At 41.3% G+C, this 22,771-nt stretch overlaps 1 protein-coding gene across 1 annotated transcript in view; it reads right to left on the bottom strand.

Annotated features, from left to right (window-relative positions):
• Positions 1–18,308, bottom strand: part of LOC124272539 — a 36,834-nt gene extending 18,526 nt beyond the window's left edge. Inside the window, exons 1-3 of the mRNA XM_046707749.1 lie at positions 18,039–18,308; positions 2,128–2,460; positions 1,037–1,130 (exon numbers count right to left, since the gene is read on the bottom strand). Of these exons, the coding sequence (XP_046563705.1) occupies positions 1,037–1,130; positions 2,128–2,460; positions 18,039–18,065 (454 nt within the window). The 5' untranslated portion in view covers positions 18,066–18,308. The remainder of the gene's footprint in view (positions 1–1,036; positions 1,131–2,127; positions 2,461–18,038) is intronic.
• Between the last annotated feature and the right edge of the window lie 4,463 nt (positions 18,309–22,771).

The following is a 22,771-nucleotide window of genomic DNA, read 5'->3' as shown; positions in this document are numbered from 1 at the left end:
TTTAGTGTTACGCCGCAATCCCCTTTAAGAAGAAGCGAGCACGTCTCTAAAACGTAACGCATCGGAGAATGACTGAGTGAGTGAGTTGAGTTTCACGCCGCACTCCGCAATATTCCAGGCATATGGCGGCGGTCTCTAAATAATCGAGTCTGGACCAGACAATCCCGTGATCAACAGAATTAACATCGATCTACACAATTGGGAACCGATGACATGTGTCAGCCAAGTCAGCGAGCCTGACCACCCAATCCCTCATTTTAATCAACGCCACCTTGAACAGTATATTTCAGTCATATCATGGCATATCAGTTTAGCGTGAGACGAGTGAGTGAGTGTGGTTTTACGCCGCCCTTAGCAACATTCCAGCAATATCAAGGCGGGACACCAGAAATAGGCTTCGCTCCCATAGGCGCCCGACTCTGATATATTTATAAGGATGACCTATATGTATGAGTTATAAGCTCTTAAATCTTATACATATTGATCATACTCATAAATATATCAGAGTCGAGCGCCTATGTTCGCTCCCGGAATCGAACCAGGGTATTCAGTGTGACGAGCGGACGCTTTAACCATTAGGTTACCTCGTCGTCGCTAAAGTGAGATGCAGCCTTCGGAGTATGCTGTTAACAGAATAGGACCATAATCAACATATGAGATTTAAACCAACGGAATATCTTATCCCTGCAAGACCAAGGGAAGCAACTCTAGCTGGCGCCCTAAACTAGTGGGCAAACCAATATTAAATACTGAGGGTTAACGCGTTTTGGTTTGATACGGCCAGGGGATCGAACCTGTACGGGAAGACACTCCATCCACTACACCACTGATCATGTTGATAAATACCACGACAATGACCGTGTCACCTATGGAAGGTCTACACATATTATATTTTTTGTTTGTTTATGTGTTTGTTCGTTCGTTCGTTGTTTAACGCCGCACTCAGCAATATTCATGCTATATGGTGACGGTCTCTACACAATCGTGTCTGGAGAACACAATCCAGTGATCAACAGCATGAGGATGGAATACTCACGTATGTCCAGACAGATGTAAGTGGCGCCGATAGGAATGCACTGGACGTTGTTACAAGGGTTGTCGTCACACGGTCCATGAACAGCCGTAGCCAACTACAACATTGACATTAACAATTACGTTGAATTTATAATAGTGCTTTAGCCAAAGTATCGTCTAAGTTGGGGATATCGCCGCTTCGAGTGAGTGAGTGAGTTTTGTTTTACGCCGCTTTTAGCGATATTCCAGCTATATCACGGCGGGGGACACCTGAAATGGGTTTCACGCATGTGTCTTCACGCATGTGTCTTTGGCGTGACGAGCGAACGCTTTAACCACTAGGCTACCCCACTACCCCATCGCAGCTTCGAACAGTACATCATTTGTATCGACATGTTTGGTTTGTCTGTGTGTTGTTTAACGCCGCACTCAGCAATATTCCAGTTATAGGTGCCGTAAGTAGGTCAGCAATATTCCAGTTATAGGTGCCGTAAGTAGGTCAGCAATATTCCAGTTATAGGTGCCGTAAGTAGGTCAGCAATATTCCAGTTATAGGTGCCGTAAGTAGGTCAGCAATATTCCAGTTATAGGTGCCGTAAGTAGGTCAGCAATATTCCAGTTATAGGTGCCGTAAGTAGGTCAGCAATATTCCAGCTAGATGGCGGCGATCCGTAAATAATCGAGTCTGAAATCCAGTGATCAACATCATGAGCATCGATGTACGCAATTGGGATACGATGACATGTGTCAACCAAGTCAGCGAGCCTGACCACCCGATCCCGTTAGTCGCCTCTTACGACAAGCATGGGTTACTGAAGATCATTTCTAACCCGGATTTGAGCGGGTCAAACGTGAACAAATATCACGAACTGTATATGTGTCAGCCAAGTCAACAAGCCTGACCACCCGATACCAGTTCTAAACCTGCTGGGGAATGTCCAAAAGGATGGCGGTCGTATAATTAGATACACCTTCGTGATGTTTACCTCTTCAGTGAACCCGTGAGCAAGGGCATGGAATGAGAATCGTTTTGGCGACTGGAACCCAGACGAGTAAACCAAAATCGTAAAAACAAATTAACCCCCAAGTTTCAAATTAGTAAACAGAACGTACCTCGCAAATGCTATTAAAGATCTTTTTCTGAGGTTCATTTGGCTGTCCTGGTTCATCATGCAGGGCACAATCCCTCCTTGAAACATCATAGGTGACGGAGTTGCACCTGGGGATGTATTTGCACACATGCATGCACTGGAGCAGGTTGTCAGTCTTGATGCCTTGATGAAGAGGTTGGCTGGGAGATACTACAGACCAGGAGACCGTGTCGCACGGTGATGCAGTTGCAGACACACCATCCCCGTACACCCACAGCAGATACAGGACGCAGAACTCATACACCCCCGCCATCTGATACTGGGAGCGATGTTTGCTCGTGTCCTTCTTATGCACCTGTAACAGTTTACATGTAACGATAAAAAATAATTCTTTAACGGATCTTTGAACGACGTTTAGAGTGAGTGAGTTGGGTTTTACGCCGCTTTTAGCAATATTCAGGCAATATCACGACGAGGGGCACCAGAAATGGGTTTAAAATGTCGTACCCGCATTGGAAATCGAACCCGGGTCTTAAGCGTGACGAGAAAACGATTTAACCACTAGGCTACCCCTCCTCCCGAACGCCATTTAGAAGTGATACACATAAAGGCGAGAATTTATGGATGGCAATTCCTCCCTCCTTGTGGACCTCAAAATAAACCAGTTGACATGTATAAATTCTCGCCTTCAATTTTACTAGTCGAAAGTTTTTTGGGGAATATGCACACTGGATTTTTCTATAGAGTTGCGATATAATATAGAGTTGCGACAGGTCGTAACGTTACGAACGCTTTATTTGTAGACAGGGAACCAGGTTGTCGTTAGGCAAACAGCAAATAAATCATGAAGAAAAGCAAAAACATTCGATGCCAAATTTTGTCTCACAAAACAGCTTCACAAAGTAAAAGACATTAATATTATGAGTAAACATTCGAATTAGTACGCTTATATAGCCTTCATTATGTTTTATCTTTGGTATATAACTATTCTCTTTGGGCATTTGCACAAACAAAATTCCACAGATATTGATTTTAGCGCTAAGGAAATAGACAAACATCGCTGATTCCCATTCTATCATTTCCACAATGTGCTAGAAATCCATATTTCGATCAGTACATATTGGCTAGACTAAAATTGTTAATTCGACGTTGATCACAATACCATATTTCAATATTGTCATTTAAATAATTGAACATAATTGACATGGCTGAGTAGAGACGTTTGCTTGTGATATACGACATAAAACAATGACGCCCAATGAATATTTCCATCAGTGTCAAACATCATTGTTTCTGAAATCGTCTAATTATTTTTAAAACAAATTCCATAATGAGAAATTCTTACGCTTGATTTCCTCAAATTCTATCAATGCATCACTGTTCTATCAGTATAAATCTCTGATATATTTGATTAAGCTGTTTAATTATTGACACATTCATGTATACAAATCAACTCATTAGTTTTCTGTGGAAGTCATCTTGGAAATGGTCGCTCCCAAACACCATGCTTGACGAATGAAAATCGGAAAGGTACCGAACGATCTAATCACAGCCCTACTGTTTAAAGTACAGCAAACATCAGCAAACGTGAGTGAGTGAGTGGAGTTTTAGGCTGCATTCAGCAATATTCCAGCTATATGGCGGCAGTCTCTAAATAATCCACTCAGGACCAGACAATCCAGTGATCAACAACATGAGCATCGATTAACGCAATTGGGATACGATGACATGTGTCAACCAAGCCAGCGAGTCCGACCACCTGATCCCGTTAGTCGCCTCTTACGACAATCATGGGTTACTATAAGATCAATTCTAACCCGGATCTCCACGGGGCAAACGTGAATATCAACGAACCGTATATAACTGAAATATGAGAATGTCAAACAAGTATATAATGCATATATACTCAGCACCAAAAAAACCGTCAGTACGAATTCAAAATTAGATAGGCACTGTAATCAAATCATTACAAAAATGGACATAATAAGCGGATCAAAAACTATTTTTGTGTACAATATCTTGACACATTACTAAATAACTCAGCACAATTTCAAGATATTACGTGAACGTTTGCAGTCAATTCAGACTCTTGACTTCAGTATCTACTGTGACCATCACGAGCGGCAATAACTGAAGCACAGCGTCTATGCATGGAGTGCACCAATCGATTGATGAAGGCCACTAGTACCTGGAACCACACTCTGAGAAAGGCCTGGCGCAATAAATCGGCTGTGTTCGGCCTTGGTATGACACTATTCAGTCTCCTTTGAATTTCATGCCAAAGACGTTCAATTGGGTTTAAATGAGGACTAAGGGCTGGCCACCGTTCTGCTGTAGGAAGTCCCGTGTAGCTCTGGCAGTATGGACCCGGGCGTTATCATGCTGGACAATGTTGTTCCGGTGACGTGCGAATTGTGGTATGACGTGAGGTCTGAGAGCTTGGTCGATGTAGCACACCGCTGTGATGCCGCCATCTCTCCCTGGACCAAGGTTCTGGAACACCACAGGACCCACTCTCTGGTTCAGGCCTGTTCCACCCCATACCATGATGCTTGCACCTCCCCATGAGTCTCTTTTCATAACACATTGGTTTGAGTAACGCTGGCCACGTCGTCGGCATATTCTTGTTCTGCCATCTGCAGTTAATAGGCAGTACCGACTCTCATCTGTGAACAGAACAGTTCTCCATTGCCTGTATCGCCAGATTTGGTGTTGTAGACGTGTAGACGTTCACGCCGATGACGAGGGGTGAGGATAGGTCCACGGTAAGGTCTACGGCAATGGAGGTTGCCTTTGTTAAGACGTCGGCGTACTGTATCAGTACTGATTAGTCTTCCGTGTGTTCCCACTGTCTGGCGTGCTGTTTCGGATGCCTGCACGAAGAGATTCTGTACATACTGTCGCACAAAATGGCGGTCTGGTCGTCTTGTGGTAACCCTTGGTCTGCCAGTACGGGGGCGATCATTTTTGGTGTTGTTGGCCCGGAAACGTTGCTGCAACCTGTAGATGATCCGAACGTTGACCTGGAAGTGATTGGCAACGGCCTATGCAGTGTGGCCAGCTTCAAGTCTTCCTAGCGCCTTGTTCCTCTGAGCTGTCGTGAGTCGCGGCATCGTGACGTTGTAATGTGAATGTTTCAACCAGGTTTGGGGGTGCATTTTATAGGGCTGGTCCTTGTGAACAGCACGTGCAGCATGAGTTGCATGAAAAACATGGAGAACACCGTACCATCTCCGAGATCAGGTTGCGTATTTGAGACCATTTCCTGGGTTCCATTCTGAGTTTGGGACGGAATGTCTTTGCTCAGGTTAAGTTGGAGATGTTGTCAAAAATATACAATCAAAATATTAAATGAGTTTACAGTTATCCGTTTCTGCGAATGAAAATTCCAAACTGACGTTTCTTTTGCTGCTATTATATATACATCCTAATAGCCAATAGGCGACAAAAGAGCAGTGGAATATTGGTGAAAGATCAGTTTATAAACATTATTCTTCAAAGACAGAATGGACTACAGCACCAGGACAACAATCCTTTTGCAAAGACACAGAACAAATCTTTTGACGATTGAAAACATGTCTGAATAGTATGGTGAGGTGAGGTGAGGTGAGGTGAGGTGAACCCTCGACCTTCCGCTCTCCAGGCTGAACAGTATGGTATTCGCTGTTACTCAAAAGTCCGACTGACTAAGGTGTGGTCATATCTTACGGTCATGAAACGTTGTTGACATCATTTGAACGTAGTTCACCGTTCTGTCTGATGTGAAACAAAGTCCCTGCGTGATTATGAAACGCATCGCATCGGGTTCGATTCCCCACATGAGTACAATATGTGAAGCCCATTTCTGGTGTCCCCCGCCGTGATATTGCTGGAATATTGCTAAAGCGGGGTAAAACTAAACTCACTCACTCACTCACTCAAAATCATAGCTATTGTACGTTCAATAATTATGTTTTGAAGGCGTCCAAACCAAGTACGGCGACTGAAGATACCTTGTTAGAATTTTTTTTATGAATAATGATTCAGACGGTGGCCTCAACCTAAGACATACTTCTGTACGGTAACCCAGAGGTGTTTAAGTCTATGATAATTCAAATCAGACATTATACTAATAAACGAATGACGGTTTACGTCAACAATGCAGAACGTATTTTTTTAAATTATGAAACTCTTTAAGATCATTTAACTTCAATGTGTGTGTGTTTTTTTATTCACGGGTAAACGGAAAACAGTTTTGGAAACATCACCGAGTGAAAACTGAGAAACTTAATCATTAACTGGCAAAGACGAGCATAAAAAGCTTGTAACAAATACAGATTGAAATATCCAGGAACACAATGACTAATGTTACTCTGTTACGTCATGTACCAAATAACCACGAAAAATACCATGTGTATAGATCCACCTTTGGAAAAGTTAGCACAGCCATAAAACAAATTATCGATCTTATTTTATTGATGTTTATAGTTAATCACGGAATGCTTCCCGTGAGCGCTGAAATATAGGATATGAAAATAATGCAAACACAACAGGTAAAAGTGTATTAAGTTGTGAAATATTCAGACAAATTATTGTGCCTTCGAAATAATTCGGGTCGATGGGGTAGCCTAGTGGTTAATACGTTGGCTCGTCACGCCGAAGACCCGGCTTCGATTCTACACATGGGTACAATGTGTGAAGCCCATTTCTGTTGTCCCCCGCCGTGATGTTGCTGGAATATTGCTAAAAGCGGCGTAAAACGAACTCAGTCAGTCGAAATAATTTTTGTTTTGTTAGACCATGACATTAGTTTGAGTGAGTGAATATGGTTTTATGCCGCTTTTCGCAATATTCCAGCAATATCAAGGCGGGAAACACTAGAATCGTTCTTCACACATTGTACCCATGTAGGGGGTGTATTCCCATACTGCCTACAGTTCCAAACTGCCTACAGGTTAAAACAACATGATACGATCCAGTGATCAGCAAGTGAATACACCGATCTGAACTGTTCTACCCCTGCTAAAATGAACTTGACTAGTCAGCTGGTTAATTCTATGGTGTCTTTCCACTCTGCCTACAGAAGTTTAAAAAAATGACAGGTGTTGGTTGGTCGGACATCTTTATTCATTCTAAGAATTTTCAGACTTTACATGGAGACATGGATTAATCATGAAAAACTGATAGGTTTTACAGTCTTTCAGTGGTTTTAGTCTTTTCACACACAACTGACAATCACTTTGCAAACTTGATGAGATGTCCAGCAGCATCAAGGTACTGAAGAGGCGTTTTTCTGCCGCTCTGGATGAGCTCCTTAAGTCTGAGAAGTCTCGCATCGAGCTCTCTGTAAACACGCTTGCGTGACTTGGGGAGGGCACCACAGTCGAGCTGGGCACGTTTAGCTTTTTCTACGGCTTCGATTTTCTTGATGTTGCAGATGAAGAGGTAGATGTTTGGGTGGGCTTTGGCAATAAGGTATTTCAGCTTCAGGTGCCACCCCTCAAGGTGGTTGTTAGTCCGCCTGCCAATATTTCCATACTGCGTCCAGATCCGTACCGGAAAACGTGCTTCATAGTCCACCCATGTACTCGTGATGTAGTCGTTGAAGTTCCTGACCTTCTCTGTCTCCGGGCCTTCGTCCATGGCAGCGATCCAAGTGTCCTGCGCCATGCCCCGTGGAAGTAGTGGAAGGGCAGCTGCTCTCCTGACATGGGTCTGCACCTATGGGATGTCCTTGTAGTCGTTTGTCAGTCCTTTCTCAGCCACATTTCGCCACACAGCCTGAGTGAAGTGGAAGAAGCATCCACGCACTTCACAATCCTCATAGATTTCCTCCACTGCCCTGATGGCTGACACCTCAAAGTCTATCTGGATTTCACTAGGCGCAAGTTCACCCCCTACTTTGTCCCTAACAACATCATTCAACAACGTGAATAGTCTGACATAGGTAGCCCTCGTACGATTTGGCAACAGAGCATGCACACATGGATACATATCCCCATTCACCATACAGTGAATGACATACAGCTGGTCCCATAGGGCTGGTGCAACATAGAAAGTTCCATCCATATACCACTTGTCGGCACTGTGGAGCATGTTTAGCATGTCCTCTGAAGCAAAAGCCAGTATCTTGTCGTCGTCACCATCATCAATGCACAAGAATTGCTGTCCATCTTTTGTCTGAGTCTATGTTTTAAACATATTTATTCCGTCAATGCAGAAACCTGGATAGGCGAACAAGCCTAGTGGCTTATATAAACGCCGCTCCAGTACACGGTTCCAATATAGCTGGATACATATTTGAAATAGTCCGACAAGAAAAGAATAATACTGAGACAAAATTACACTCAGAAAAATGATTGAATAATAAATAATTGGTTATGGTGTTGGTTGTGCCTAGCAACGAAAAGAGTTGCCGCAGAAAATCAAGTTATATAAATCTTGTCTTGCATTGAATATACATGTATATGTAGAGGTGATAATCACTGGAAGCGTTTACTTTTAGAAATGAACTGGTGTAATGAGCTGAGAATGTCCCAATTTGTTGAGTTATCCAATGCGCCGTTACCGTATAAGGTAGTTTTCACATCGTATCCTTGAATATAAAAATACACCGTTGTTCTTAAATTTTGATAGTTCCGACATGTAAAAAGGTAGTGAATGACGTCTTCGTTATAATGACCACATGAACACTTAGCTGTTTCTGATATATGTCGATTATATCTGTCTGCGTTCAGATCACTACAGCCGAGCTTGAGGCGACAATGGATGATTTGACAAAATCTAGTCCCAAAATTTAAATCAAAGTAGTTGTCAGTTTCTGTTGGATTTATCATGGTTTTAAACTGCCTCACGGAAATAGCGTTAACAGCTCCATCGGGCAATAAATTCCACGACATAATCGCGCTCGGTAAAAATGATTGAGAATATCATTGCGTTCTACAGTTAGTAGTTTGAATGGAAGTACTAACAGAACAATTGAAACAATTTGCTGTAAGTAGAGAGTTTTGTGACGTTTTTCACAGGAGGTTCAAATGTCCGGTTTTCGATCATGACAACACATGCACATCAGTACTGACAGAGTGGCTTTGAGTGTCCAACTCCTCAGTAGCGAGTGTGTCCACCTCTTGCAGCGATACATGCTGCCACACGACGTCGTGCAGAGTGCACAAGACGTCTGATCACGTGATGTGGGATGCGACGCCATTCTTCCTGTAGAGCTTGAGCCAAAGCGTTTCTTGTCTGTGGGGATGTTGACGTTGCTTCACCTGACGGCCGAGATGATCCCATAGGTGCTCAATAGGTGATAAATCGGGGATCTTGCTGGCCAAGGAATGACGTTTACGTTGTTGTTGTTCAGGAAGTTCCGGGTAACAACAGCAGTGTGGGGAGTAGCGTTATCCTGCTGAAACAACACGCCTCGATTCTGCTGGAGGAAGGGTAACACGACAGGTCGTAAAACAACATCAATGTATCGACGGGCATTCAGGTTTGCCTCTATCACCAACAAGTCAGTCTTCCTCTCGCCACAAATCCCCACACCATCACACTACCGCCGCCAAACGTCTCAACTTCCTGAACGCAACAACGTGCTGTGCGTTCGTTCCGACGTCTGTAGACTCGTACCCGACCATCAGCTTTGTTCAACTGGAAGCGGCTCTCGTCACTGAAGAGTACCCGGCGCCAGTTCCGCGGCTGCCACTGCCGAACTCTACGTGCCCAAGCCAATCGACGACGTCGATGTTCACGCGTTAACGTCACGCCCCGGAATGGTCTGTAGGCTCTGATACCGAATCGGCGGAGTCGTCTGGATATGGTCCTTCTACTGACTGGATGGGTAAGGCTGGTTGTTGCTGATGACGTCACAGTCAGGAATCTGTTGCGCAAGTGAAGCACCCGTAAATGGCGGTCTTCCTGAGGGGTGGTTACGGGTGGTCTCCCTGTCCTAGGCCTGTCTGCAGTCCGACCTGTTGTTCTGAAGCGTGTCATCAGTCTGGTGATGGTTTTCTTGCTGCAACCCATGATTCTTGCAACGTGACTGTGAGAAGCACCCAGCTGCAACATCCCAATAGCTCGTTCTCTGTTCTGCCGTGAGTCGAGGCATGTTCTTTGTGTCCAACGTATTGAAGTGATGAATTCAAACAGTCGAGCATAATTTTAATACTGTACTTTCATACGGGTATGTTTCCACAGAAGCATGCAAAAAACGTGAATAAAAGCAATTTTCATGCTTACAAAAAACTCCACGTGGATTTCCTTTCTGTGAGACGTGGGGATGCGTTCGGGAGATGTGTTCCTAAATAAATTTCCGTCATAACGAAAACAGAAGAAATGTTTTTTACAATTTTACTTTGGGGACGTTTCTTTTGCCCCTCAGTTTATCTCTAAGATTATAGTTGCTTAGTTGAAATACTCTACCTGGTACAAGTTCATTCAGATAATCAGGAGTCAGACGATGATACATTTTATAGAAAGTTATATGTTTAGAGCGATATCGTCTTTGTTTCAGTGTGCTATAATTGGTGTCCTTGTATATCATGACTGGTGCCACGAACCGCACCGCATATAGTTCTTAATGCGTCTAAGTGTAAATTTTCCGGTAAAATCGCCTGTTCAATCGTACAATTGTCCCATATATGACAGTAGTAATCAAAAAGTGGTAAGATAAAGGAGTTATATAAAGTATTTAGCGTTTTCCGAGATAAACGATATTTCAAACTTCTCAGACAATTGATCATTGGACTAATTTTCTTTACCATGTCACCTATATGAACTTTCCAAGAACAATCGCTTTGAAGTGTTATACCTAAGTGTTTATGGTTATCAACTTCTTTAATAGTTTCGCCATTCATTAGTAAGTTCGGCCTGGCATAATTTTTCGTTTTACGAGTGAATGTTATACTCTCAGTCTTACTAGGATTAAAACTTACCTGCCACTTTCTGGCCCAGTCTGAAATTTTTGCCAAATCATTGTTTATAATTACGGCTGCTGTAATAGGATCATCTATTATAGCATATATTGATGTATCTTCAGCAAAAAGGCGAATGTTACTGTCTATACCATCTACAATGTCATTAATATAAATGATGAACAGAAGTGGTCCTAATACGGAACCCTGGGGTACACCAGCTTCCACAGATTTGATACCTGAACTATACAGTGAATCTCACCCGAGTGTCTTTTGATATCAAATATATCACCACGAGTTGATAAAGTAACAAATATCCGAGGCTTGCGGAGGATATTTTTACTTTTATCAACGAGTGTTGATATATTTGATATCAGAAGACACGAGGGTGAGATTCTATTTATCATCAAAAATCACTCTTCATTAGTTTTCAATGAAAATTGTACATCTCTGAACATAGTACTGCCATTAGATTTGCAGTGCAGCGATGTCATAACATTGTGACGTCAACAAGTTCATGACGTCATATCATTGTCAGGGCATTGTACAAAATCTGTCGAAACGATATCTCCTAGGAGATATCGTCTGACCTCACACAAGCGATATCTACTGTGGAACACAGTTTTGGATGATAAATCCATTTATTACCACTTTCTGCATTCTACTATCTAAATAACTTTCAAACCACTCCAAAAGTTCTCCCTGTATACCATAAGCGTAAAGTTTATGAATAATACCTTTGTGCCAAACTTTGTCAAAGGCTTTACTTACATCACAGAATACCGCTCTGATTTCCTTTCCTTGGTCTACGGCACTTGCGATAAAATTATAAAGATAAGTTAGTTGATTTACTGTAGAATCACGAGGCATAAATCCAGATTGTAAGTTTGATAAAATATTGTTATCCCTGAGGAAGTTGAAGACGTATTTAAAAATGCATTTTTCAAAAACTTTAGCGACACAGCTTGTTAACGCTACAGGTCTATAATTTAAGCAATCGTGTTCATCACCTTTCTTATGAAACGGAATCACCGAAGCTAGTTTCCAAGAAGTAGGATACGTTTTATTACGAAGGGAGATGTTGAACAACTTAGCTAACAACGGGGTTAAGGGGTTGCAGTTAGTTTCAGTATGATGTTTCCAATGCCATCAGGCCCCGTGGCTTTCGATGTATCTAGACTCAGAAGAATATCGCGAACATCTCCATTATTTATTGTGATAGATGAAATAGCATGATCGATTTCACGCGGTTCGAAATCAGGCATATCGGCGTTAGGATCAGCAACTTGGGATTGTTCTGAGAAAAATGAGTTGAGTACATCAGCAATATCTTGTTCATTGTCATAAAGTATGTTATTGCTGACAATTGATGGAAAGGACGGTTTTATCGAATTTGTTTTAACATAATTCTTAACTAATCGCCACCACATTTTAGTACCATGAGTATTATTTATAGATTCATCAACTCGTGCATCAAAAGCACGTTTTGCATTTCTAACTGTTGCTATTACTTTGTTCCGAAGTGTTCTGAACTTAGTCCAATCATCAGGAAGGTTTCTGTTTTTTTGCAATCTTATGAACACGATTTCGTTTTCTTATTAAGGATCGGATTTCGTTATTCATCCACGCGGGATCTTAGGTTCTAATTGTTACAATTGTATTTGGAATATATTCATTCATGATATTCAATAACAAGGATGTAAGGTTTTCAGTGATATTATCTACGTTCTCCGAAGAGAAAAATATATCTGAGTTTATCTCTTTGACAGTTTCATTCATACCATTAACATCCATTGAAGAATAATCATAGATTTTCCTTTTGAATGAATTCTTGTGCTGCATCATTTCTGCTATGTTAACAAATACGGGGCAGTGATCGCTGTATATGGGATCTAATACACCAGAATCTTTAACAACGTCGACGCGAGAAACAAATATCAAATCGATCAAAGTTTTACTACTTGCGGTTATTCTAGTAGCATCCGTGATTATTTGTCGAAGGCCGTAGTAACTTTGTATAAAGTCTATCTTTTGATTATTGCCATGAAGAACCTTAATATTGAAATCACCGGTTATAATTGTCTGCATATTAAGATCAACTGCGTTACCTATTGATTCATCGATCAAATTCCAATATTCGGAGCTCTTGTCGGCGCGATAAACAGTTCCAATCAGGTAGTTTCTTGTTTTACATTTAGTCTGTATCCATATCGCCTCAAGTCCGACTATATCTAAATCAGACATCAACAACGCACAAATAGTATCTTTTACATAGACTGCTACACCACCACCGCGAGTTTGTCTGTCTTTACGGAAAGGTAGATGGAAGCCAGGATTTTTATATCAATGTTATTTGTATCGGAAGTTAACCAAGTTTCGGTTAGACATATCACATCATAAAATCCAAGTTCAACTCTTAAAATATCTAATTTCTCCTTAAGACTACGTACATTTAGATGGACTATCCTTAAAGCATTTGTGCATTTAGGTCCTGGATTAGGATGAATATCTCCACAGCACAGTAACAAAAGTGAAATCATTATGGAAACACAACTGCCATACAGACAACGAAATTTGAATAGATATTGATAAAGAGCAAATTTACCTGAGTGTTTAGAATGAAGTGCTGGAGCAAATGTACCCACTGCCTGTCTATATTGTGATATTTCAACCGACATCGAAAATTAGAAACTGGTGACAAAAATAGTAGACAGTGGGTCTTGAGGATGCAAAACTGCATAGGCACACACCAACATCATAACTTAATGATATAATGCGTAAACAAAACAAGGGCATTCTTTTCTTGTCACATTCATAACAGAAATAATCAAACAAACAGAAGAGGAAAGGGTAAAAAAGGAAATACAAAGACAAAAACATTTGTCTATTTTGTGAAAGGAAAATTCGAGAAAATTTCATATATATAATGTTTTCAAATTGCCTATAAATGAAAGTCATATCAATTGCCCAAAATATCTACATCAAAACATAGTTAACAGTAGTGAGAAGATTTGTATCCGTGTCGACGCATGTGCATGTGCGAGAGAACACGATGTAGGCGCTTAGCACGAGAATGTGTGCGTGTGTGTGTGTGTGTTAAGGATGCATGTTCAGGGCACGACCAAGACGGACTGGATACCTGTGCGATTAGATGCATGGTGTTGTGAAACAACGTGAGTACTGCTGTTTGTTACATATCCTATTCTATATAGACATATTCAATGCTTTACCATAGACGGAAATAAAAAGGATAATGTAAAAAATGTATAATACTGATTTGTATAGTACAGTAGTTGAGTCAAGTGTTAATTGACACAAATAGCTTATTGTGCACATTGTATGAATGCAAAATACTATAAATATATTGAACGTAGCACGATCACTCATGAGTATGTTATTGAGATCATGGTGACCTCTTATGTCATAATTATCAAATCAAAACATAGCGTCCATGCGCTTTAAAAAATGAAGCCGTAAACGTGTCAATTTCATATAAGCGATTGTTTAACAGGTTGCGATTTAAACACACACACACACACACACACACACACATATATATACACCCGTGACCATACACACACTTACATATATACATGTATACACATAAACATACATACAAATACATACACATACACATATAAACATATACACACATACATACATATATATACATAGAAAGAGAGAGTTAACCTTTAATCATATTCATATCAATTGCCCAAAATATCTATATCATATCATAGTTAACAGTAATGGGGGCGGTGGGGTAGCCTAGTGGTTAAAGCGTTGGCTCGTCACGCCAAAGACCCGGGTTCGATTCCCCACATGGGCACAATGTGTTAAGCCCATTTCTGGTGTCCCCCGCCGTGATATTGTTGGACTATTGCTAAAAGCGGCGTAAAACTAAACTCAGTCAGTCAGTTAACAGTAATGAGTTTGTATCCATGTCGACTCATGTCCATTGCGAGGGACCACGATGTAGGCGCTTAGCACGAGAATGTGTGTGTTAAGGATGCATGTTCGGGGCACGACCAAAACGGACTGGATACCTGTGCTATTAGATGCATTGTGTTGTGAAACAACGTGAGTACTGTTGTACTGTTGTTTGTTACATATCCTATTCTATATAGACATATTCAATGCTTTACCATAGACGGAAATCAAAAGGGTAATGTACAAATGTATAATAATGATTTGGATAATACAGTAGTTGAGTCAAGTGTTAATTGGCACAGATAGCTTATTGAGCACATTGTATGAATGCAAAATACTATAAATGTATTGAACGTAGCACGATATAATACTGCTAATTTCATTTAGGCGAATATTTAACGGGTTATGACCTCAAAAGAATCTATAATAACCAGTAATCATAATCAAACATACCGTCCATGAGTTTAGAGCGTAAAAAACCCCACAAAAATAAATAAAAATAAATAAATTAAAGCATCACCTGATTGTAGCCCAACATTTACCAGGTTCAGAACCAAAAGAGAGTACAACACATGATTGTGAAGCTTCAAAGAAATACCATGCCGCTGACACTGAACATATAATTACAATACCAGTACTATCAGTTATGGGTTGATATAGCATTAGAAAAAACAAAACAAAAAAATCAACAGACAATCATAATGTCATAATAATTCACACATCAACTTTTGAGGACACAATGTTAGTCCATAGAAAGTCACAGATCAATATTATAGTCTTTTTCCTTCCTGGTGCCTCCTTAAACGCAGGATTTGATAGACACTTACTTTTGTGCTGTTACTTGAGACCTTTCATCTCGGTGCTCCTCATGAATACTGGACAATCACAGACAACACTGATCACATTCCTCTTTCCATGGGCAAGTGATATTGTACCATGTGAACACTGACACATAACATTGTATATTGACACTTTAACACCAATTGTAATTTGACACCTCCACCGTTGGTAACATTCCAACTTGGTATTGTATAGTGTACTCCCAACATGCCAATGTGCATGCCACATTATGTAGTGTCACTTTTATAATATATATTAGCAATAGACAATATGTTCTATCTAAGAGTGAACAATTATAAACATGATGAAAGGATAGTTTGTCATTGTGTTTACAGTTAGTGTGAGAAGAAACATATTCATTTGGAGTTAGTGAGAGTCCTGGCCCAGCGAAATTACCATTGTCAGTCTAGTTTGATCATGGACTTCTTGTAAAAGGGTCTTTGTAGCAACCTTTTTAAGCTTTCCGTCCTTGAACTTCACCAGGATGACTCCCCCCGTTACCCAGGTGGATTCTATCTTCCCCTCCTTCACCAGGCGTCCGGCTTCTTTAGCTAGCAGAGCTCTGGTTTTGGTGAGGTTTTCATTAATGAAGGTTTTACTGACAGATCGTTGTTTGGTCTTCAGCTTGGATGATCGGTCTTGGATGGGACTGGGGCGATGGAGGAAACCTTGGCACTCGATGACTGATATCGATGTCTGCCGGGGAGAGGTCAACACCGATAGATTTTGCGATATTAAGAACCATCTCATCTGTGTTCTCACCAGCTACCTCTGGGACACCAGTAATTCTGACGTTATTGCGCCGTGAATATTGTTCCATCCTGTCAACTTTGTCATTTAAAGTTACGATGAGTTCATCTTTTTCATCTACTTTGACTTTAAGCTCTGTAACCTGCATTTCGAGCTATTTATTTTGTTCGAATAGTTGAGATATTTCCTCTCTGAAGGTGGGTTTAATAGCTTCGCCTACTGCTCTGCCGATAACAGAGAGTATCTCATTATTCTGCAGGGCTACAAGTAGCTGTTTTACGAGTTCACTAGTAGGGGATGACTCTTTAAATACAGCTTCTTCTCGATACTCCATATCATGTCTGAGTCTATGGTCCTTCGAGTTGAACATCAGCTAGAGACTTGGGTAGGTTTGGTAGAACTTTGCTTCTGTGCCGGTAGAGGGAGGACTTTACACTCGAGAACGATCGTACAGACGCTGGGTCAGCAACCTCGGACAACTCTTCATCGTACAGCTGCCGAATGGATGTGACGTCCTCCTGTACACGCTGACGCAGTCTGCTAAGTAGTCGAATCTCATCTTCAGATTCCACTGGGACATGGTTGTGCGGTGTTGTTGATTTCATGAAGTCTCCAGTTGTAGAACAGCGGCCTTTGCATTCAGAATGTACACACTTCCTATGTTTTGTGGTCTGTCGTCTGACGTTGAGGCGATATCGGTACCCAGCAAAGAAAACTTGCTGTCCTCCTGCTTGAGAAGTGATGAATTGAACGCGTTGAACATTTGCCATTGCGTGATGGATACAGTTGGTTCCCCTTCTAATTTATTAGGAGTTTAATTAACTGAGAAGATGAGATCTGCTCAACAATTTAGTCCTTACCATGTTTTTCGGCATAATCTGACAAAGACAGACAAAGCCTGTAACAACATAGTTAAAACTAGCCTTCCCAACTTGATCAAATAGGATTAAGTTAATCCTGCTTTGGAGGTTACAATATAAGCATGCTAACTGCTTCCCAAAACAAAATAAAACAATATCATTGTACTTGTCTTGTAGTCTTTATTGGATGAAAAGACTCAAAACATACTATACACAGAAGTAGATGCACAGATATATACTAATATAATCCCCCTAATTATCCCTTACTCCAAACGAAGCACCCTTTGTTCATTGATACTCGGGCTGTTCCATTATTCTACAGGGCAAGAAATCATTTCCCACGCTGCCTACAATATTTGTGTTGGCAGTTTGGGATGTAGGCAGTTTGGAACTGTAGGCAGTATGGGACCTAACCATGAAGGGAACTGAACCCGGGTCGTCGGCGTGGCGAGCGAATGCTGTAACCACTAGGCTATCCCACCGCCCCCATCACTACAGACAACATGATGCTAGACCTAACGGTACTACTCGTCGCCCTGAAATAAGACGTATAACATTCACTGGGTAACTGCTTAGTTAACGTTCCTTCTGAAACTCAAGTTTAAGTATTTATAGTTTCAAAGTAAACTTTAAATGAGAAACAACAAAAATAATAGACCACTTACTGTGACGTGTAATGAGTATTTCTTCATTAAAACAGATCGCTGCTACCAGCTGGAGTTGAATTTATACACGTTCCCACACATCCATTCCTTCATGGTCCATGATTCTATTGATTTCCCAGTACAATGTACCGTGCTCCGTGATTGAACCGTGCTACCGTATCTTCAGAAATACCAGATCATTATGACCAATGGTACTGATAGGAAACCATATGCTAGCAACATCTAATGACACAATGGATTGTAATGATCAAATGTATCTGAAAACCTTGATATTGACGAATCGGTACTCTGAATGGAGAAAACATGTAGCACATTCACGTGACTTAATTCACTAAAGTTATGACAAAATAATCGATGTTGCAATCTGATTTTCACTTTGGCCCGAATTTTAATAGAACAGTATAGGGCCCGAAAGTAGGTCATGACACTTCGCGAGACCTTAGTACTTCCGTTGACAAACAACGTTTCATACCTTTTCAAATGGTCTCATGGTTGTCAGTTGACCATAAGGAACCGATAAATCTTGCAGGAATAACAAATTTCATTAGTGAAGGATACAGTATTGAATGTGGAACGAGGACTATTTTTATGGATATACAACTTCTTTATTCTATATAGGCGACGTTTCGACATAGATTCTAATGTCGTTGTCAAGCAAGTGGTGTTCTCGGAGTCGCTTCAGCAGGGCTCTGTGTTCTCTCTGCAGCCGGGCGGTGGGGTCTTTCTTCATCTGCTGGTAGGTGTTGGAGGCGCTGAGGATGTTGTCAGTGAGGGTCTCAAAGTCGGTTGTGTCCATTATGACGGTTGCTCTACCTTTGTCAGCTGGGGCGAGAGTGATTCAGGATCAGCTCTGAGTTTCCTCAGGATCTGTCTTTGAGCAACGACGTTAGAATCAATGTCGAAACGTCGCCTATATAGAATAAAGACTGACTGACTGACTGAGTGAGTGACGAGCCAACGGTTTAACCATTAGGCTACCCCACCGCCCCTATAGAATAAAGAAGTTGTATATCCATAAAAATAGTCCTCATTCTTCATCTACTCAACTTCTAGAATGCCAATCAAAGTATTGAATGTGGTTCAATAATAACCCTAACTGCGCAATCCTTCAAAAACGTTAAGACACGCCTCAGATAAATTGTCAGAATTTGAATTTGTTTCAATTTCAATTTTGAAATATCCAAATATAGCCTTCTGTAAAACCCCTGCATACATTAAATTTGCAAAGGGAATGGGAAGGGGTTTTGAGTAACTAAAGAAGGAGACTTTAGATAAGATCTGTTACTTTTGTATTTTAAGGCACCGAGTTATACGTGCTGGGAAGTAGTGATTGATCGACATACCCATCAATTGTAGTTGCCCATGGCCCCATAGCAAGACGAAAGGATCGATTGCAATAATTATTATTTAAAAGTCAATTGTTAGAACTGATACCGTTCCATTAATATTGTGTATAGATTTAATTATATGAATCAACACCCTCACTTAGTAGAATTGAAATTGGAAATGTATTCCATTCCTAGCGAGACACTCATTTTCTGAAACGGTGCGTATCCGAGCTATGTTATGCTCTCTTTTTCTCAAGGGCGGTGTGGTAGCCTTGTGGTTAAAGTGTTTGCTCGCCACGCCAAAAACCCGGGTTCGATTCTCCACATGGGTGCAATGTGTGAAGTCCATATTTGGTGTTTCCCGGGTGATATTGCTGGAATATTGCTAAAACTAAACTCGCTCATCCCTAAGAACTAGTAAATGGTAGACAAGCGAGACATTGGCATGTTTAACATTGGTAATGTCAGGCATGTTTGAAACTATTTTAATGCTGATGCATGCGTTGTTGTATTTTCTCTCTTTCAAGCCCTTGCCTCCATTCATTTTGCGTAAGCTCTCCTGTGGAGAGTGAGTGAGTGAGTGAGTGAGTGAGTGAGTGAGTGACCAGAAAAAACACTTCCAGGATCAACTGAATCCTTTTTCCCGCATTTGTATATCATAACATATACATCATCACTATATATCAATCTGTACGGTTCATAGTTTAAGATTATCGGCATAGTTGTAGCTGTAAATTACTTCAAAGAGATGTGGTGGAATATATACTAGGTACATAAAGAAACTGTGCGTACAAAAATTTAAAATCTAAATTTATCAAACCTGTGTAGACACGTAAGGATTTAAACTCAGAGATTAGTGACATGTATCCAACATGCATTCACGTGCCACGTTCCGTGACGTCAGTGGGTTCGTCCTTGAGACGTGCAATACGTTGTTGCACGTGCATTCCGGGAAAGAGAAACAGAGCAAATGAATGCCACACAATACTGTCACTTTGGAAAGCTCAACCCCTGCCCTTGCGATCGTTCAAAAAATTAAACGGCTATTGAAACGCATAGCATGCCAAGGCTCACGTCTGCACAACGTCATGAGGCCATTGGGATGGTCCGTGGGGGAATGTCTCAACGACAAGTGGCTGCATATTTCCACTGCCACCGGAACACCATTTCTGCACTGGTGAGACGCTACCAGAACACAAATGACGTCATCGATCGGCCACGTTCTGGACGTCCACGTGTAACAACGCCAAGACAGGACAGATGGAGAAGGGTGACCCATCTTCGCCACAGGTTTCAGACTGCAGTGATGACTGCCCTAACCATCCCAGGACTTCGCCGTATCCACCCCAACACAGTTCGACAACGTTTACGTCATCACGGGATCAGACCACGACGTCCGCCATAAGGCCTATCCTGACACAACGTCATCGACACGCTCGCCGAATGTGGTGCCGAAATCATGTCGGCAGACCCTTGTTTTGGTGGAGAAATGTTGTTTTTACAGAGGAGTCCAGGTTTAACTTTTCCCATAGTGATGGACGTCAACGTGCCTATAGACGCGTGGGAGAACGTTATGCACAAACCTGTGTCTTGGAGAGGAATCGCTTTGGTGGTGGTGGTTCCGTGATGATTTGGGGTGGAATAACAGCACGCCAAAGAACTTCTTAGGTGATTGTTCAGGGCAAATTAACTGGTGTGGGCTACAGGGATCAGATTCTTCGACCTGTGGCAATTCCTTTTCTGCAACGTCATGGCCCTGGGTTAACATTCAAACAGGACAATGCCCGCCCTCATACGGCAAGGGTTGCTATGGATTTCTTGCAACACCACAACGTTGACTTACTGCCTTGGCCTACAAATTCACCGGATCTCTCCCTGATAGAGCATGTTTGGGACGAGATGGCTCGACGTCTACGCCGTCTTCCTCATCCGCCAGATAACGTCCTTGACCTTGCAACAAAACTGGCGTGACATCCCACAAGCCTTCCTTGCACGTTTGATAGGCTCTATGCGTCGTCGATGCACTGCTGTTCTCAATGCCGATGGTGGACATACCCGGTATTGCGCTTGTGACATGGTCGTTTGACCCCTGTCCCGCTTGTGGACTCGTGACGTCATTGTGATTGACTTTTCAATTGAAATTCTCCCGACTTGTTATGGTCTCATGATCCCTCCATTAAAGTTTATATGTACCTTTGAAATTGTTATCGTACTTAACAACTGGGATAATATTTTGACAATGCACAGTTTCTTTATGTGGCTAGTATATATACTTGGCGTCATTAATCACGGGACAAGCTATTGGTAACACACTATTTCCTAAAAGTTGTAAATGTTTTACACACTTTCATACCATACGGATAAACACATCACGCCGCTGAAATGTCATTATAACGTTCTTTAACGTCCGATACATTCGGTTACAAATGTCAATATGGAAATCCACCTGCCACTTAATGTCAATGATTTGCACGTGCAAGTCGCTCTATCCATGGAAAGTGGAGGACAATACACATGCATTGATGATTTTTCACTGTCGTTCACTGTTCAGGTACCTGTTTGAAATCACAGCTTAAAATAAGACGTGTTTGACACTTGCTGAAAAGGGTGAGGCTATAGGCCATTTGGAATCTGGTCAAACTCAGCTGTCCGCTTTAATGTGAGTTAGAGTGCTATTTGTAGACTGTAGCAGAGATTTCAGGCCAATAGGTGCGTGGAATGCACGTCGACCAGGTCGCCCCAGAGTCACAACAGTGCCAGATGATAGGCACATGAATAACACTGCGTTACTTAACAGAACACTTAACGCATCAGATCTTCAGACAGAACACTTCAATGTTATATACTACCCATCAAAAGTTTAGACTCACTTTAAGCTCTCACTATATGTTATGTATATACTGTATATGTGGTTACATCGAAGATCGAAGAATTTCTCCACTAACTTGTGGGGACCAACTGCAAACCTTATGCAGATGAATTGCACGAGGATCATGCATCAAATTGCTGAAAAGCATGTGCAAATATCGTGCATGTGAACAGCTGCGTTTTGGTGTAAAGTTTTGTTAAGAATTTTCATTGAGTTTCATCATTTATTGAACTCATGACAATAATCTTTTCAACGTTACGAATTTGTTTTACAATGCATCAGTTCATGTGTAAACAGTTCCCTTAAACTGTATAAAATATTTTGCAAAATCTACTTTAGATCAGTTGACTGAAGTAAGTGGTTACATTTACACTAGTGAGTCTAGACTTGTGATGGGTACCACATCACCCCACCACTATCATTTTTTTAAAGATATACTGAAAGCCATTAAAAATGCAATTTGACATTCATACTTTCTCTACTCACACTAATTTCAACATATATAAACCTAACTGGCAGATATGTTTTTAGTGAAC

The sequence above is a fragment of the Haliotis rubra genome, unplaced genomic scaffold (genome assembly GCF_003918875.1).
Source record: "Haliotis rubra isolate DU_JTF1 unplaced genomic scaffold, ASM391887v1 Scf170, whole genome shotgun sequence".
Classification (NCBI taxonomy): Eukaryota; Metazoa; Mollusca; class Gastropoda; order Lepetellida; family Haliotidae; genus Haliotis; species Haliotis rubra.
Note: the sequence above shows the minus strand (reverse complement) of the source record. Positions and strands in the feature narration are given on the sequence as shown.